This window comes from Acanthochromis polyacanthus, chromosome 22 (assembly GCF_021347895.1).
Source record: "Acanthochromis polyacanthus isolate Apoly-LR-REF ecotype Palm Island chromosome 22, KAUST_Apoly_ChrSc, whole genome shotgun sequence".
Taxonomy (NCBI): Eukaryota; Metazoa; Chordata; class Actinopteri; family Pomacentridae; genus Acanthochromis; species Acanthochromis polyacanthus.
In genome coordinates, this window is record NC_067134.1 from 18,006,880 (window position 1) to 18,023,430 (window position 16,551).

Consider the following 16,551-nt stretch of genomic DNA (forward strand, 5'->3'; position numbering starts at 1 on the left):
AAGAAGTATTAAAGAGGACAATGCACAAATAAAAAGTCTTGAAGTGGATATGAACCACAGACCTTCGACATGAGAGGCATAAAACTTACCTCTGCACCAACCATCCCACCTGTTAGAGCTGTAACTGTGCTTAAATGATGGTACCAGTTTGTTCTGGTGAGGACAAAAGAGAGACAAAAGCTCTGCAGGGAGATTTTAAACGACAAACCTTCAACATGAGAGACACAGATCTTATCTCTGCACCATCTTTCCCACAAAAATTGGCTCTAACTTTGCTTAAATAATGGTACCAATTAATATTTGCAAGGACAAAGTAGAAATAAGTGTCTATGGGGGGATTTGAATCATAAACCTTCAACATGAGAGGCACAAAACTTTCCACTGCATCAGTTTTCCCACAAAGTGTAGTTCTCACTTTGCTTAAATGATGGCACCAATTTGTTATGGAGAGGACAGAGTAGAGATAAATGTCCATGGGGAGATTTGAACCATAAACCATCAACATGAAAGGCACAAAGCTTACCTCTGCACCATGTGTCACATAAGGTGACAGCTTGAGTTTGTTGTAATGATGATACCAAGAGGTTCTCCATGAGCCAAAGGACAAAAAGTACCTTCAGCTGGATTTGAACCAATAACATCCTGGGCTAGAGGTACATCACTTATCACCACACCATCTTTTTTACATGGGGCAGTCCTTTTTTTTTTTTTTTTTTGCTTTCCTCCTCCTCCTTTCCTCCACCATTGGAGAAAACATCACAGCATGTCTTATCACAGCATCGAGAAAACTGTGATTGAGTCTTAATACTGTTGCTTATGGCCAGGCCAGCCTGAGTGGGCCTCATCTTGGAAGCTAAGCAGGGTTGGGACTGGTAGATACTTGGATGGTAGACTGCCTGGGAATACCAGGTTCTGTAAGCTTCTTACTTCTCCTCACAACCTGAACAGGTCCCTGCTGCTCGTTAGCTGGACACAGCTGGCAATAGTCACAGGTCAAATATTGATATTTGAAGAGAAAGTACAGAAATAAATGGTGAAAGCAGCAGCGACAATCAGTCTTTATAGATGCTGTTGGCTGATTTCGTCCCGAACATTTCACAAATCTAGTGCAGGAAAAGTTTAAAGCAAGATGAGGAACATTACAATTATTCTTTGAAACAAGCAAAGGTGATAGAAACCATTTCACAAGTAGTCAGTATAGAGGCCGATCAATGAAAGACTGCAGACAAAGTGCATGTATGCGACTTTATTTTTTGTTCATTCCCCTTTCATCTTCGTATGCAAATGAAGCTCAATCTCAACTCCACCTAAATTAATCAGCAAACAAAGTCTGTCCTTCTCTGGAGTAGCATTAAACCTCCCGGTCTCTAAGGCTAAGTTTTTACAGGAACCAAGAATACAGGACTCCAAATTAAAATCTAAAAGTACTCTTTTGTGTCTTAGCTACATTCTCTGTGACTGTCACCAAAGTGGATGTGTGGATATCTGTGATTATTTATGAATACAGAATATAATGTACAGCATCAGCGTCTTTGAAATTGATTTTTGGACTTTCCAGATACTAAATTGTCACAAATAGTTTTAACTTGGCTCAATAAATCTGTACAAACTGCTTTGTATACACAAATGGAAGATGACCATTAAAGTCTTGTTTAATTTTAAATATTAATGTCTTCTTCATCTGAAATGTGGAAATGAATGAAGAGTAGGTTGAATATAGGAAATGGAAACATGCAGATATGTCAGATGCAAAGTTTTATTCCCACACAAGCAGATGGTTTGAAGGAAATAAAGAGGGCTTTTTTGTCAAGGTGATTGTCATGCAGCGATCCGATACGAGCAGATGGAGGCTCTCTTCAGTTCACAGTCGGCGGCAGTCCACCAGCTCTCATCTGCAAAGTGTGGAGGAACAGATTTATAAAGACACAGGTCAAAGATTACTGGAATGCGGCTGGTTTTATTAGAGTCTTATCGACTTTCAGTGACGTAGCTGCTCAGTTATCTGGACTGTACTGATCCATAAACCTCCAATTAATTGAGGGCAGTTGTGTCTCAAAGAGCCACTTATGTAACAGAGTAGAGTGATTAGGACAATAAATGATGTTGAAATAAAGGTAAACCGACACTACTATGTAGTTAAACCAGCTCCAGTGATAAATAGATGCTGATGTGAAAACAATAAATTCCCTTTAAAGGATTATTTTTATGACCAGGGTGCTATAAAAAGTAGATGAGTTATTTTTTTTTCTGGGTTAATCAAACACACAGCACCTTTATGGTATTTTTGAAAAAATGAGGTATTAAAGCTGTATCATTGAGGCTGTCTAAAGCTTGGTGTCAGTGAGGTTAAAGCAACAACACACCTGAATGTCCTGAACTGATAAATGATTTAAGATGATTGATGTTCTGCTTCAGTTACATAGTTGTACTTTCATGTTTCCCTGCTTGATACAGAAGTGTTTCGTTGCCATAAGTAAGTTGTGTTTGTGTCCTTAGTGCGGTTCTTACCCATCTTGAACATCTCCACACAGACAGGTTTATCGGCGTGAACGTTAGGGTGACCCGGCATCCAGTCGCTGTAGCTCCACTCTGACCCGTCCACCCACGACGCCTCCTGGTTCTGAGGTGTGCAGAAAACATGTATGTCAAAAACATACACAGACATTAACATACACAGTGGACGAGTAAGTATTTAGATGCTGTGCTTCAGTAAAAGTAACACTAATGGTCTGGGTCTGCAGTAAAGACTTGAAATTCTGTCTCTGAAATGTAGTGGAGTAGGAAAGTAAAGTGGCATCGAACAGAAATAGTTCAACCTAGTGTTCTCCTTCCATGAACAAAAAAACAATTGTTCTTTTTCTGATTCACTGTGAACAAGATTTCCTTTGAAACAAGTTTAGAAAGTTTTACAGGAAAAAAAAATCCTGTTTTTTCTTAGCTCTTTAAATACTTCTCATTTTTTATATTCTGGCCTCACTCAGTGGCAGGACACGAACATATGGAACATTTTCAAAGCAAAGTTCAAGGGTTAGAGCTGTACCAAGGTAAAAGTAACACGATCTGTCATGTTGATGACTTATCTGATTCTCTCCTTGGCCTCCATTCAGTGCCACAGTACAGGAGCAGACTGCTAGTGTCACAGTGAGTTGGTTTTGTGCTTTCTGAAACATGGTTCTAACATCTTAATATTAATGTAGGTTCACTTTCCAAGACATTTTTCGGAGGAACAGCTCCAGCAGTGCATGTCTCCAGAGAGACATAATGTCTCCCCCTCTTTGAAAATGTGAACAGCTGATGAATGAGAAGAACTTGCCTTGATCGTGGCTCCCAGCCAGGTCAACACAGGGTGACTCTCTCCACCGTTGGTCACCAGAGAAACCAGTCGGGATTGTAGATTAACGCTGGTTACAGATGCAAGCTCAGCATTTGGGGCCACAGCTCTGCACTGAGCCTGTAGAGCAATAAACGACACAGAAACACTGATTGTGATGTTTCATAGAGCTATAAACACACATTTTGTCTTGGCAGGCCTTTAAAAGGAAACAAAAGTGGTGTCATGGACAGAATTTTCTTTTGTATGTTTTGCTGAGATGCTAGATGGTCAAACCTGTGCGTCCTGGAAGGCCAGTCGTGTTGGGTTGAACTCATAGCAGTTTCCATTGATGATCTCCCCCTTACAGGCGACTATCTGTGTTTGGGTTCTGGAAGAGGACGGTTCTGTTCCCTGTCTAAAGCCTTCTGGGATGTGAAGAGAAGGTTCTGTTCCTTGTTTAAAACCAGCTGGGATAGACATAACGGGTTCAGTTCCCTGTCTGAAACCGACTGGAATAGACATAACGGGTTCAGTTCCCTGCCTGAAACCATCTGGAATAGACATAACTGGTTCAGTTCCCTGCCTGAAACCATCTGGAATAGACATAACTGGTTCAGTTCCCTGCCTGAAACCATCTGGAATAGACATAACGGGCTCAGTTCCCTGCCTGAAACCATCTGGAATAGACATAACGGGTTCAGTTCCCTGCCTGAAACCATCTGGGATCGTCTTCACGGGTTCCGTTTCCTGTCTAAAACCAGCCGGAATGGACTTCACAGGTTCATTTCCCTTTCTCAAACCATCTGGGTTTGAGAAAGATGGTTCGGTTCCCTGTCTAAAACCAGCTGGGATGTGAAGAGAAGGTTCGGTTCCCTGTCTAAAACCAGCTGGGATGTGAAGAGAAGGTTCGGTTCCCTGTCTAAAACCAGCTGGGATGTGAAGAGAAGGTTCTGTTCCCTGCCTGAAACCAGCTGGGATGTGAAGAGAAGGTTCTGTTCCCTGCCTGAAACCATCTGGGATGTGAAGAGAAGGTTCTGTTCCCTGCCTGAAACCATCTGGGATGTGAAGAGAAGGTTCTGTTCCCTGCCTGAAACCGGTTGGGATATGAGAAGTTGAAGGTTCTTGCACACGGACCCAACCAGCACCGTTCCTCTGGACTGGAACATCAGCTGGGACTGGAAGACAGAAAATGTTTTGATTGGACAGACTTCTTCAAGTATCGACATTCTCTCTGAAAGGAATCAGAGTGACTCATGATACTGTCGTGATACTCTGCTGATAGTGACAATAGGATGTTTTCAGTGGACATTAAGTACCTACTGTACAGTAGGTATTTCTTAGAAGGCTGAAAGAGCTGCTGTATGGAAAAGACCAAAGTATTGGACAACCTGTTGTGTAGGTAGATAGAATCTTAGAAGATCTCGTTATTAAAATGTACCCTCAGAGGATCGTGAGACAAAGCTAGAAGATAACTAAAGTCTACAAGCTCCATGAATTAGACAAAAGCCCTCAGGTTTTGATAAGTATGTTCTTGATGAGGTTTGTTGGGCAATATAACCCTGTTTCTTTGCTCACCTGCTCTCCTTTCCATCTCGCTGATGTGTTCCTGCACCATGCCAGTGTCCAGATTAACCAGGAACCTTCTGGAGGGTTCGGTACCCTGTCGAAAGCCATCAGAGAGCTGGTAGATCGACTTCTGCAGACCTTTGGGGGCTTCGATTGGAGCAGCTTGGAGGCCTGTAAACAGTTAAAGAAGTCCTTATTTCCTTTTTGCATTTTCACATCCTGCTCATTCAGAATTACACATGTTCATATCTGGAACAGACAGAAACTAACACACAGAAATGCTTCCTGGAGATCAAACTGCTGTCAGTTGACAGACATTGTGTTGGCCTTGAATATCAATAATTAACTTGTGTCAGACTATTATATAGGGCACCGCTTTTCTTTAACAGTCTAATAAATCAATAACAATCAAAGTCTATTTTCTGTGCCACCATCACAGAGGTCAGCTGCTCTTATCACATTACTGTTTGTCACAGTCACCAGTTTTGCTGCCAAGGCAACGAACTATAAACTCAAAATTAATTAGGACAAAAGGACAAAATATCAATAAAACAACAGAATTAATTTTCACTGAACTCCTTCAATGTTGTGTCCATTTTTTGAGATAATTCCTGAGACGTCTTCCAGTTCTTTACAAGTCGTAGAGAAGCGTCTCCACAATAACATCTAGTCTGTCAAACATCCCTTATTAGTAATGGAATTATTTTATATTTTGTCAATTTAAATCTAGGGCTGTACAGTTGTTTGGTGGTTACCACTGTCGCCTCGCAGCTAGAAGATCCCCAGTTTGCATCCTGGGATCTGTCTGCATGGAGTTTCTATGTTCTCCCTGTGCATGCATGAGTTTTCTCTGGGTTCTCCGGCTTCCTCCCGCAGTCCAAAAACATGTTGAGGTTAATTAGTAATTCTATATTGTCTGTAGGTGTGAATGTGAGTGTGATTGTTTGTCTCTATATGGCTACATACATATGATACATACATATGTCTACATATGATAAACTGGTGACCTGTCCAGGGTATCTATGCTTCACTCTAAGTCAGCTGGAACCCCCCTATGACTCTAATGAGGATTAAGCGGTGTGTAGACAATGGATGTAATATAAAATATTAACTAATAATAATAATGTATCAGGGGAAAAAAAATCAAAACATGAAATAAAATGTATGAATACTTAGTTTTCACGCAATCAGTTCAATTCAGTTATATTTACATCGCGCCAGTTATAATTTAAATCTGAATCTGCAATTCAAATTCTGCAATCACAGAAAATATATTTCATAGCAAAGTAAAGTTTTTTTATTAACACTTCAACACTGATTTTTTTCATGATTACAAGGAAAATCTGTTCAGCATTTGCTTCATAAGTTGTTAAACCTGTTATGTCCGTATCCCAAAATAATACAATTATCGAAATAACACAAGTTCAAAACCTGAGAATCACATCATCTTCCAATTGAATCAGCCAATAAGTCAAACAGCATGAAGCAAATACACAGAAGTTAATCATTCAGGTTATTTTTACTCAAATTTATGTACTAAATAAACATAACTATCATGAAAAAATACATATTGACATCTTACCCGACACTGTCAGGAGCAGCAGGACTAGTTTGAACATCCTGTAAAAAAAAAAAACTTAATCAGAACAACTTGTTTTAGTCATTTTTGTATGCCCACCTCCTACAAATGCACGTTTCTCACTAACCTGGTCGTTATGTTTCTCTACTCAGTCCTGAGCTGTAAGCTTCTTGCCTCAGACTGCAGTGATGAACAGTGAGCAGCTCAGAAAGAAAAGCTCTCCTCTAAATATCTCCCTGTCTTGGCCATAAAGTCCAATCGAACACTTTGAAGGCGTTTACTGATTAATCTGCGTCTCCTATAGCTGTATAATTACTGATATTTCAGGGACTTTGCTTTCAGGTCTTATCTGATTGAGGTTTGAACACAATGCTAATAAAAGTGCAGCTAATACAGTGCACGCTATTAACCGTTAACCTCTGACAGGTTTCATGAACATCCTCTTCTACTGTACACTTCCTGTTTTCCAGCTCTTACAAATACAAGAGAGGTGAATGGCTCTACGTTTATTTGAGTTCAATCAATATTTGTCACCATAGACGTAAAGTAGAGATTACGACAGACTGAAAACGTCACTGTGGAGGTCACTAAAGGTTGTTTTGGGGCAACAGATGTATTTTATTGGTCATGTTGATGTTGCTGGGGTGTAGGTGAGAGTTTGTTCCATTTTGGAGTCTTGTTTGGCCTGTATAGAGCTGTAAGTGGATGTCAGCATTGTTGAAGATGAAGTGCTGCTCTTCTCTGGCTCCACCTGGTGTGCGATATTTTAATAATTGTATTTAATGTTTTTTTTGACAATTGCACGTTCTTCTTTTATAGCACCGATGTGAACGAGATTCAAATTTTGTTGTACTATTGTACAAAAGTTTGACAACTTCAATGACAATGAAGATTCATCTGATCTTATCATCCTGTCTTTTAAGAGTGTCTGTTGGTACATGTTTTCATTAGTTAAAGTGTTTGAGATTTAGACTCTAAATGCGTGACGGGATAAAAGTCCTCATCTGCAGATCAACACTCAGCAGCCTAAACTATGTGGATGTCCAGAACAGAACAACACCACTTTATTTAATTATTACCCAATAAGCATCAGCCACAACTGCAAAATCTGAACTTTAGCAACCATTTCAGGTGTTCAGTTAACTGAGCGTTGCCTGAAATATGATGTAATTGCCATATTTAAATTCTTGTGCTTCTGCATAAACAAATGATAAGAGTAAGCGACCAAAACAAAAACACCGTTTGGCCTCCAGAGATTTTCCACAGAGAGATACTAACATGACACTCATCTTTGCCCCCTTGAAGGTTTTCTGACTGCATCACTGATATAATCTGAGTGAATGATCACATCTTCAGGCTCTGATGTCATGAGCTCATGGAGTTTATCAGCCTGATTATAAGAGTTCGACAGTTCAAGGTTGACTGGTGACATTGACTTGTGTTTCCTGCGGTCCCTCTGGCAGAGCAGCAGAGAGTGAAGGTCCAAACTGTACGAGACCGACCTTTGTTGAGCAACACTTTAGACTGTGTGAGTTTTAACACTCAGCATACGGCGGGGCGGTGACTCGGCTTCAGTCAAACTGTCCCATGGCAAACAAAGTGTTAACTCCGCCCCGCCGGGAGGAGCGGTGAGACACAACGAGCGAATATCATTCAGGCAAATTTACACACGCACGTGGACGGGCACGGGAAGGTTTGAGTTTGTGGCATCAAGTTAGAAATAATTAACCGACACACAGCAGGAAGTAAGATGGTTCAGCCTTCAAAATAAAAGCATGCGACAATTAGCTGAAACGTGTGTCTATTAACTTTTTTTAAACAAAATAATCACATACAAGTGCAGCACGTCTAGATTATATACATGAAAGAATAGATTAGAAAACATGGATTAGAAGTGGGTACACACATAATCAGATATTTAATGGAAGGACAGTTGCTGACTGAAGATTCTTTATATTTAATAAATTAGTAGGGATAAAATCTTTCAGATTGATTTAGAAAATTTCAGTTTGTGAAAAAAATATCACCTCATGAGTCATTCTGACCATTAAAAACTTGTTTACACATAAGATTAACTATATTTTCTAATTCTTATGTTGCTCTGACTTGAACTGTGGGGTAGCTGTTAGCTAACAAATACAGAAAGTACTTTGTTAAGAATAGAAGGGCCTTAGACTAAGATTCTAACGTCAATATAACTTTATTTTGTGCAATGTTGAATATCCTGACACGAAGATAATGTCAACTCACTGATAAGCAGGGATAAGTTACAAACAGAGGTGTAGAAGTAGGCTACAGCTAGCAGCTAATGCTACAGGAAGCTAATGTAGCATAGTATTATTAGTTTGACATAAAGTCAGTTAGTTAGCCTCTTAGATAGATTGTGTGACAGTTTTACTGCTGGTTAGCTGTTATGTCAATATAAAAAAATGATGGTGTGCAGAATCTTTGAGAATTATTAAATAACATGCCATAGTGGTTAAAGCTTTTACTTTGACATCATGGCGGAAGGCGCTATAACTCCCGATTCGGTTCTTTACCAGGAAGCATCAAATGTCTCATCTTAGTGGATTGATCGTATCTGACTGGGAAGTGTGACTGCAGCTGGTGGCTTCTTCTCCTCACTCTTCTAAAGCTACTTAGTACCGGTGTTGTAGTTGTCAATAGGCTGATTGATTGGTGATCAGAGACAGCGAGCGGCCGCCGTAGGACGAACGTTACGCAATGACAGTGACAGAGTGACTCCTTGGCAGCTAAAACTAGCTAGCAGCTAGCTTAGCGCGGTGAGCGAAGTCAAACTGCTCCGGCTGAGAAGCAAAGAGCTCGACGGAAGACAGAAGCAGCGGCTCGTTTGGTTTCTCCTCCAGTTTTTAGGGTCTTTTCTGTTCTTGGAATGGCTTTAGTCACGGCATTGGGACGACTGGCTCACGTTCGGCTACGGGAATACTCTCGGAGGACGGCGGCAGTAAGTTGGGGAGCTTTTCTGACGGGACGAAGGAACCTGAGTACCGGTACACAACCTCTGAGGTACGTCCTTTACTTACACAACGTCCTCAAACACACACACCAGACTCCATTCATAAAATGTGTAATTAAATGTGACCTTTGTTATCGATGCAGCTGTGGCAAAGCTTCAGGTAGAAAGTGAGTGAGTAGTAGCTTCTGTTAAAGTGTCTCCTGTAGTGTGAGATGAGGAAAACATCAAGCTAAACACGCTTTAGCTTTAGCTTCATTTCAAACGACTTATTCTGCATTTTCTGCTTCTTTATCCTTTATAAGCTTATTCTGCATTTTCTGCTTCTTTATCCTTTATAAGCTCCAGGCGACAGAGCAGTTAGACCAGAACTATGTGCCTCCAGGTGGCACAGAAACTGAATGGAGTTTGGTTTGATTTCTAGAATTAAAAAGTTAAGGCACACAGTTAAGTAACTTGACTATTGAAAAGTCTAACTGTTAGTGTCTGAGACAAATGACAAAAGGACTCCTGAAAACTGATGAGTGGAGACAAACTAGTTAGTTCTGGCTGTTTTTCAGTGGAAATCAATGTGATGCCAAACTTCAAATCAGTGGAGCTCTGAGAAAATGTGTCACAAAATACAATAATAATGGTTAAAAACACTGTGATGCTGCTGTGTATAATTTACCCGCTAGCATTTGTTTCCAGCAGCATTACTCTGTGACCTCATGCATATATCATGCATCAGTAACTGTAATATCGCTGCTAACCAATTCTTGGGAGCCTCTGTACATTTGCACTTAACTATGGATTGCTTTCATACCCATCTACAACTGCATGTAGTAGTTAAACACTTATTATCCTTTCAACGATGTAATAATTATGGTGGAACAGAAACGTAACCCTCCTGTTGTCCTCATTTACGGAGACCAAAAAATCTTTTTCCTTGTCTGAAAAAAGTAAAAAAAAAAATTGAGCAAAAAATTCCCCAGATTTCTGAAAACTTGCAAAAACTTCAGGAAGAAAATTCCAATTCCTTAAAAGTTTCCCTTAAAAGTTTTATTTTATTTTACAAAATCCCCCAAAATTGGCAAGAAAATCCTTGTGAATATTTTCAAAAAAATTGTAAAAATCCTAAAAATATGTACAGTGATTACATGTATGTCAGTAAAACTTCTAATATTTTCTTAAGAATATTAACATAAAAATCAACCAAAATCCAGCAAAATTCTCTGGATTTTGGTTGATTTTTTTTTGTGAATGTTCTTAAACATTTTTAACATTTCTTTTTTTCACCAAAAAATGTTCAGAGATTTCCCAAAAATGTTGAAAATGTGGACATCAGAAGTTTCACTGTGAAGATAGACATTTTCAAACCTTAAAACGGGTCAATTTTGACCCACAGGACGACATGAGGGTTAAAAATGACCCTCTACACTTTTAATGCGTCCTTCAGCCCTGATAAGAACTCGGTGTGAATGCCAATCAGCTGATGAAGTGTCCTTAGAGACCGATTGAATCATCACACGTCCACAAGGCTGAAGGCATCTGGCTGCCTCCTCAGGGCCAAACTAGCTTGTTCAGCCGCTATCTGCTGACCTGCGGCTCAGGTTGAAGGTTTTGGTCGACTCGTCCCTGTGTGCCCACGTCAGGCCGCCTCCGACTCTCCCAGAGCGCTTCAGGAATCAACTGGCCGATTAAAGTTAATGTGACCATTAACAAGTCTTGTGTTGGTCTTAAACGGTCATGGGGTGTGGGCGAAGGTATGGAGTAGAGTTTGAGGACTTTTATAGCAGATTATTCAGGTCCTGAGAGCCCCTGAGGTCACCGAGTTCATTATTTAAAGCCAGGGAATATCACAGGCTCTCCGAGAGCCAAATACACTTGAATACATTTTGTAATCAATGTATTTATTTCTGAAAATCTGTGTAAATGAAGCTGCCAGTGTGTTGTACATTCACATGGCATTTGAAGCATTAAAGCTTTCTGGTTGTCATGCGGCAGCAACAAAATATGAGGCTTTATTTACATATTTATGTCCTTCTTTCTGTGTCATGATAGCCGAGCGTTGCTGTCACAGTATTAAACAACATGATTAAATGATAAAACCAGTTCTTGTCTTGAACGTTTAGAAAGTTTTGTGCTAAAATAGTTTGAAAAGTTGCCAAGAGACAACTCAAGAGTAATCTGAGGACTTCCACAGGCCACAATGTTCAGTTTCTTTCCAGACTTTTTTAACCCTCGTGTCGTCCTGCGGGTCAAAATTGACCCGTTTTAAAGTTTGAAAATGTGGAGAAATATATATTTTCACAATGAAACTTCTGATGTCCACATTTTCAATATTTTTGGGAAATCTTTGAACTTTTTTGGTGGAAAAAAAAATGTTAAAAACATTTCTTATGAACATTCACAAAATTCAGTGAAATTCACTCGAATTTGGTTGATTTTTTGTGTGAATGTTCTTAAAGAAAATATCAGAAGTTTCACTGATTTATATAAAATCACTTTAGATATTTTTAGGATTTTTTGGAAGATTTTTACTAATTTTTCGAAAATATTTATAAGAATTTTCTTGCCAAATTTGGGGGATTTTTTAAAAATATTACTTTGAAGGAATTATTGGAATTTTCTTCCTGAAGGTTTTGCAAATTTTGAGAAATTTTGAGATTTTTTTGCTGAAGTTTTGGAATTTTTCAGACAAGGAAACAGTGTTTTTTGGTGCCTGTAAATGAAGACAACAGCAGGGTTAAGGACAGTCAGACATTTGAAAATCAAATGATTCTATCTGATTTTACTTTTTCTGGTTTCCGACAAACGGTGTCATTTGGACCATTATCCCACCAGAGGGCAGTATAGCAGCAAAGACCATCAGGGCTGAGTGGAGGCTGACAGGCAGACATGAGTAACCTGAATGTGCAAATTACCAATAACAGATACCTTCTGAGTTTGTACGACCAACTATTTATCAGTGTAATAAATAGGCAGTCAGATAATACTGTTATTATCTTATAAAGCTTTCAAATGTCACTCATGAGCGTCTGTTTCAGGTCTGAGAACAAGGTGACGGTTCACTTCATCAACCGAGACGGAGAGAAGATCACAGTCAAAGGGTCGCCTGGAGACTCTCTGCTGGATATCGTCATCAACGAAGACCTCGACTTTGATGGATTTGGTATGTAAACACACGCCAACACTTTATGTTTGGGCTTGTCACATCAGATAGCTTCCTGTTTGTATCTGAGCTAAATCTCACCCAGCTGGTCCAGTTCTAAAGGTGTGTGTGTCGCTGGCTGTAGGAGCGTGTGAGGGAACGCTGGCGTGCTCCACATGCCACCTGATCTTTGATGAGGAAGTGTACAAGAAGCTGGGACCAGTCACAGATGAGGAGATGGACATGCTAGACCTAGCATACGGCCTCACCGACACGTAAGGAACGCACCAACACACCACAGTCTGTTAGATTCATACAGAAAACAACAGAAGGACGTTAGCATTAGCAAACATTAGCTCCAGGTCAGGTTTTGTGGACATCACCAACACACTTCAGTGGGATAGTTTGTGTTTGCAGTAGATTGTGGTGATAAAAGGATGAACAATCGCAGCCTTACACGTTTAACCCTCCACCTGTCCTCATTTACGGGCACCAAAAAATGTTGTTTCCTTCTCTGAAAAAAGTCGAAAAATTCTGCAAAAAAAATTCCTCAAACTTCTGAAAAATTTGCAAAACCTTCAGGAAGAAAATTCCAATAATTCCTTAAAAGTTTTATTTTTTAAAAAGCTTTTTTTAAAATTCTTGTAAATATTTTCAAAAAATGAGGAAAAATCTTCCAAGAAAATCCTAAAAATATCTAAAGTGATTACATCTATGTCAATAAAACTTGTAATATTTTCTTTAAGAACTTTCACAAAAAAAAAAAAAAAATCAACCAGAATCCAGCGAAATTCACTGGATTTTTTTTTTTTGTGTGTGAATGTTTTTAAGAAACATTTTTAACATTTCTTTTTTTCCCACCCAAAAATGTTCAAAGATTTCAAAGAATACTTTTTTCCCTCCACATTTTCCAACTTTAAAACGGGTCAATTTTGACCCACAGGACGACACGAGGGTTAAGAAAGTCCCACCGCCTGCATGATGCTGATGAGATGGTTCTGTTGCGATAATGAGATTTGTCAGAGCCGATCAGTTAATCAGTCAGAGACAGATGAGTAAACACAGGAGAGCCCCTCACTGAGATGCACCCGCAGAAAACTTAGATTTATGTAGCATCATCCAATCAGTGGACTGACACACTGACAGCACAACAATGAACTTGTAAAATAATGGAGCTGCCACAATCAATGCTGCGATTGTTTTGTGTTTTTTTGTTCCTTTTAAAAAATGTCCTTCCTCAGTATCACGATTTACTTGTTGCATCATGACTTCAGTGATTTTACCTCCACTTATGTGCTATCAGAGCTACAGTTGTAGATTAAAGCAGCAGCAGCTTCAGTGTAAAATCTTCCAAAGAGCCAAAACATCAAAAGGAAACAGCTGAGTTTTAGTAGCACAGTGTTTCCGTTGGCTTTTCTCCTGCTCTCTCTGCTCACATATGCATTCTCAGGAAAGCTGTTGTCATTAACTTTCCTCTATTTCTGTTGTCAGACAAGGAGCAAGTGTGAAATAGTGACCGGAACACAACCTAATAATATCAATAAGATAGCACAAAGAAGTTGAAGAAATGCCAAATAAGTTAGAATTTCTTAGTCTCATAGTTTGTCAGCTTCTCAGGTTTAGAGACAAGACAATAAAAGACAGATCATGGACAATAGAGACAGTGGAAGTGAAGCACAGAGGACCTAGATCTCCACGGTAACTGATGCTGTGGAGCTAGATCTCCACGGTAACTGATGCTGTGGAGCTAGATCTCCACGGTAACTGATGCTGTGGAGCCAACCTGGCAGGTTTTGTTCAAAGTTTGGGATTTAAATCATCTGCAAGAAGCATTTCCCTCTAATCAAAGCGTTTCCTGACGATTCTTTATGAGCGATTCAGATTCTCAGCTGAGGGAAAATGTTTTAACTGTAAACCTGTTGATCTCTACATTACTAATATCGCTGCATGGACCTGTGCAGTTACAGTATGTACGCATCATGTTGCCATGGTAACCCAGCATGCATTCAGCTGGTGATGCAGAAATCACATAAATCTGTTTTAATGTCTGGTCCGTTTGCATTGCTGCAGCTAATAGAACACTGATCTAACGGTATTTATTATAGAGAATATTCAGTCAGTACCATTAGTTTCACTTCGATTTTCTGCTTTATGGACAGTGTCATGTTTGAATATATGAAGTTTAAAGTTGAACAGCTTTAATGTGCAGCTGCATTGATCAGGATAATAAATATATTAATGCACGTTTAACAGTTTTCTACCAGCAGCACTATTTTATATTCCTCACTGTGCTCCATTACAACAACCTGATGCCTGAAGCAGCCGCACACGATCCGCTCATTTACTGCAGAATAAAAACCACAACGCTTTAAGCGCTCATTTAAGGTGAGCAGAGTTCAAAGTAAAAGGTCTGAGTTAACAAAAAGAGTCTGGATATATTAAGCTGACTTCATAGTTCAGAACTCGGTGCTGATGCTCTGACTCCAGTGTTTGTAGTGACGCTTTACGGGGGAAGATTACTCTGATTACTTTCAGCTGTTTGCTCACTGGAACTACAGCCTGACACGTCACCGTTAAAGTCAGAAAAGCCAACTGAAAACATTAAATTATTCTAAACTCATCCCTCAGACTGCCAGGTATCAGAGCTGATGCAAACCTCTAAAAAACATTCCTTACCTTCACTTTCCCAAAGCAGTCAATCAAGACTCCCAGCTCTACATAATCCTCAGGTGTTTCCACTTCCGTTATCCTCCTCATGTTTCTGCCCTTTAAAATGTTTGCAAAAAAGCCTTTCAGCTGCTTTGAAAATTTTGAAAAGAAAGTACAAAAACTGAAATGTCAAGCAGCTGATTGGAGTTACCATCTACAGTGGGTTCACAGGTGTGACAAACCTCGTTACTGATGATGTCACTTCATCATGACCAATCACTGGCTAGATGCTCAGTACAAATCAGGAAATACATTTGTCATGTCATATAACCAACTTTTTACAAATTAGACTTCAAACAAAGTGTTTTTCTAATATATTTTGGCATTACAAACGCTAAAAACATTTCATTTCCCTTTTGTGCTTCCCTTCCTATTGTTCTGTTTATTCCCCACCCCCCTGGTTCTGAGGATTTTTTTTTTATTATTTCTCCTCACAGATCTCGTCTGGGTTGCCAGATCTGCCTGACGAAGTCCCTGGAGGGCATGGTGGCCAGAGTCCCAGAGAGCGTAGCCGACATCCGACAAAGCAAAGACGGATCTTCTTAACCGGGCGCCTGCAGCCGAGAGACGTGAATGTAGAGAGTCGGTGCGTCCGGTCAGATGTTGAGGGTTGACGAGTGCACGGGGACGATGCAGGCGTGATTCTGTCGGTGCTGCTACAAAACTGTTTCTTACTATTTTATATTAAAAAAAAAAAACCCCTCCGAGTTATAGAACACTAGAGACAGCCGTCAGTAACCAGGAAGCAAGAACTCAGAGCTCTAGTGTGGAATCATAACAAAGTATTTATGAGATATAAATTGTTGTCTCGTAATAATCTGTTTTGAAGAATGTTGGTTTTTTTGTCGCTCTTTCATTAACCCTCAGACTACAGCTGTCACCTCAGCTGGTGAGCGTGCCTTCCATTTTTGAAGAAAGTATCTTTTCCTGTGACTTAATTTCCACTTTTGAGTATCAGGTTCTTCTCATGTGTGAGTCGAGTCATTTCTAAGGAAAAGGTGCACAGCTGACTGAAATGTTTGCGCACTGATGCGACTAACAGTTCCAGATGCCTGAGAGAATCTCTTGATTCTGAAGTCCCCCGTTATATTCTGTTTGACCGCATATGTAAACCCTACTGTTGTCGTTTTGATCGAATCCTTCATGTAACCACATCTCATCATGTGATTGTACATAGAGTACACATATAACCATGTATAGAGTGAATATAAGTAATAAAATTCACATTTTTAAAGGCGTGTTGAACTGTCTGTAAATCACAAATGAACACTTGAGTT

General features: G+C 39.7%; 2 protein-coding genes and 1 long non-coding RNA gene across 3 annotated transcripts; 1 reads left to right on the forward strand and 2 right to left on the reverse strand.

Annotated features, from left to right (window-relative positions):
- Nucleotides 1–1,742: 1,742 nt before the first annotated feature.
- Nucleotides 1,743–3,793, reverse strand: LOC110969240 (lectin-like). The gene is made up of 4 exons (XM_022219288.2): nucleotides 3,608–3,793; nucleotides 3,314–3,451; nucleotides 2,509–2,620; nucleotides 1,743–1,892 (listed from the first exon to the last, which is right to left on the reverse strand). The coding sequence occupies exons 1-4, from the start codon at nucleotides 3,791–3,793 to the stop codon at nucleotides 1,819–1,821; spliced, it is 510 nt and encodes a 169-aa protein (XP_022074980.2). The 3' UTR covers nucleotides 1,743–1,818.
- A 547-nt stretch (nucleotides 3,794–4,340) lies between these two features.
- On the reverse strand, nucleotides 4,341–7,456 carry LOC127531883 (uncharacterized). The gene is made up of 4 exons (XR_007939122.1): nucleotides 6,586–7,456; nucleotides 6,462–6,499; nucleotides 4,889–5,050; nucleotides 4,341–4,488 (listed from the first exon to the last, which is right to left on the reverse strand). It is a non-coding gene; the product is annotated as an uncharacterized LOC127531883 (long non-coding RNA).
- A 1,512-nt stretch (nucleotides 7,457–8,968) lies between these two features.
- On the forward strand, nucleotides 8,969–16,508 carry LOC110969241 (adrenodoxin). The gene is made up of 4 exons (XM_022219289.2): nucleotides 8,969–9,485; nucleotides 12,462–12,586; nucleotides 12,711–12,840; nucleotides 15,712–16,508. The coding sequence occupies exons 1-4, from the start codon at nucleotides 9,352–9,354 to the stop codon at nucleotides 15,818–15,820; spliced, it is 498 nt and encodes a 165-aa protein (XP_022074981.1). The 5' UTR covers nucleotides 8,969–9,351; the 3' UTR covers nucleotides 15,821–16,508.
- Nucleotides 16,509–16,551: the final 43 nt, after the last annotated feature.

What these genes read in the sequence shown, in the direction of transcription:
- LOC110969240 (XM_022219288.2), bottom strand. Translation starts at nt 3,793, where the DNA reads ATGTCTATCCCAGCTGGTTTTAAACAAGGAACAGAACCTTCTCTTCAC. An exon ending in TGGCCTTCCAGGACGCACAG is followed by an intron (nt 3,452 to 3,607) that starts GTTTGACCATCT and finishes ATTGCTCTACAG; the next exon opens with GCTCAGTGCAGAGCTGTGGC. An exon ending in TGTGGAGATGTTCAAGATGG is followed by an intron (nt 1,893 to 2,508) that starts GTAAGAACCGCA and finishes CACACTTTGCAG; the next exon opens with ATGAGAGCTGGTGGACTGCC.
- LOC110969241 (XM_022219289.2), top strand. Translation starts at nt 9,352, where the DNA reads ATGGCTTTAGTCACGGCATTGGGACGACTGGCTCACGTTCGGCTACGG. An exon ending in CCTCGACTTTGATGGATTTG is followed by an intron (nt 12,587 to 12,710) that starts GTATGTAAACAC and finishes CGCTGGCTGTAG; the next exon opens with GAGCGTGTGAGGGAACGCTG. An exon ending in GCATACGGCCTCACCGACAC is followed by an intron (nt 12,841 to 15,711) that starts GTAAGGAACGCA and finishes TTCTCCTCACAG; the next exon opens with ATCTCGTCTGGGTTGCCAGA.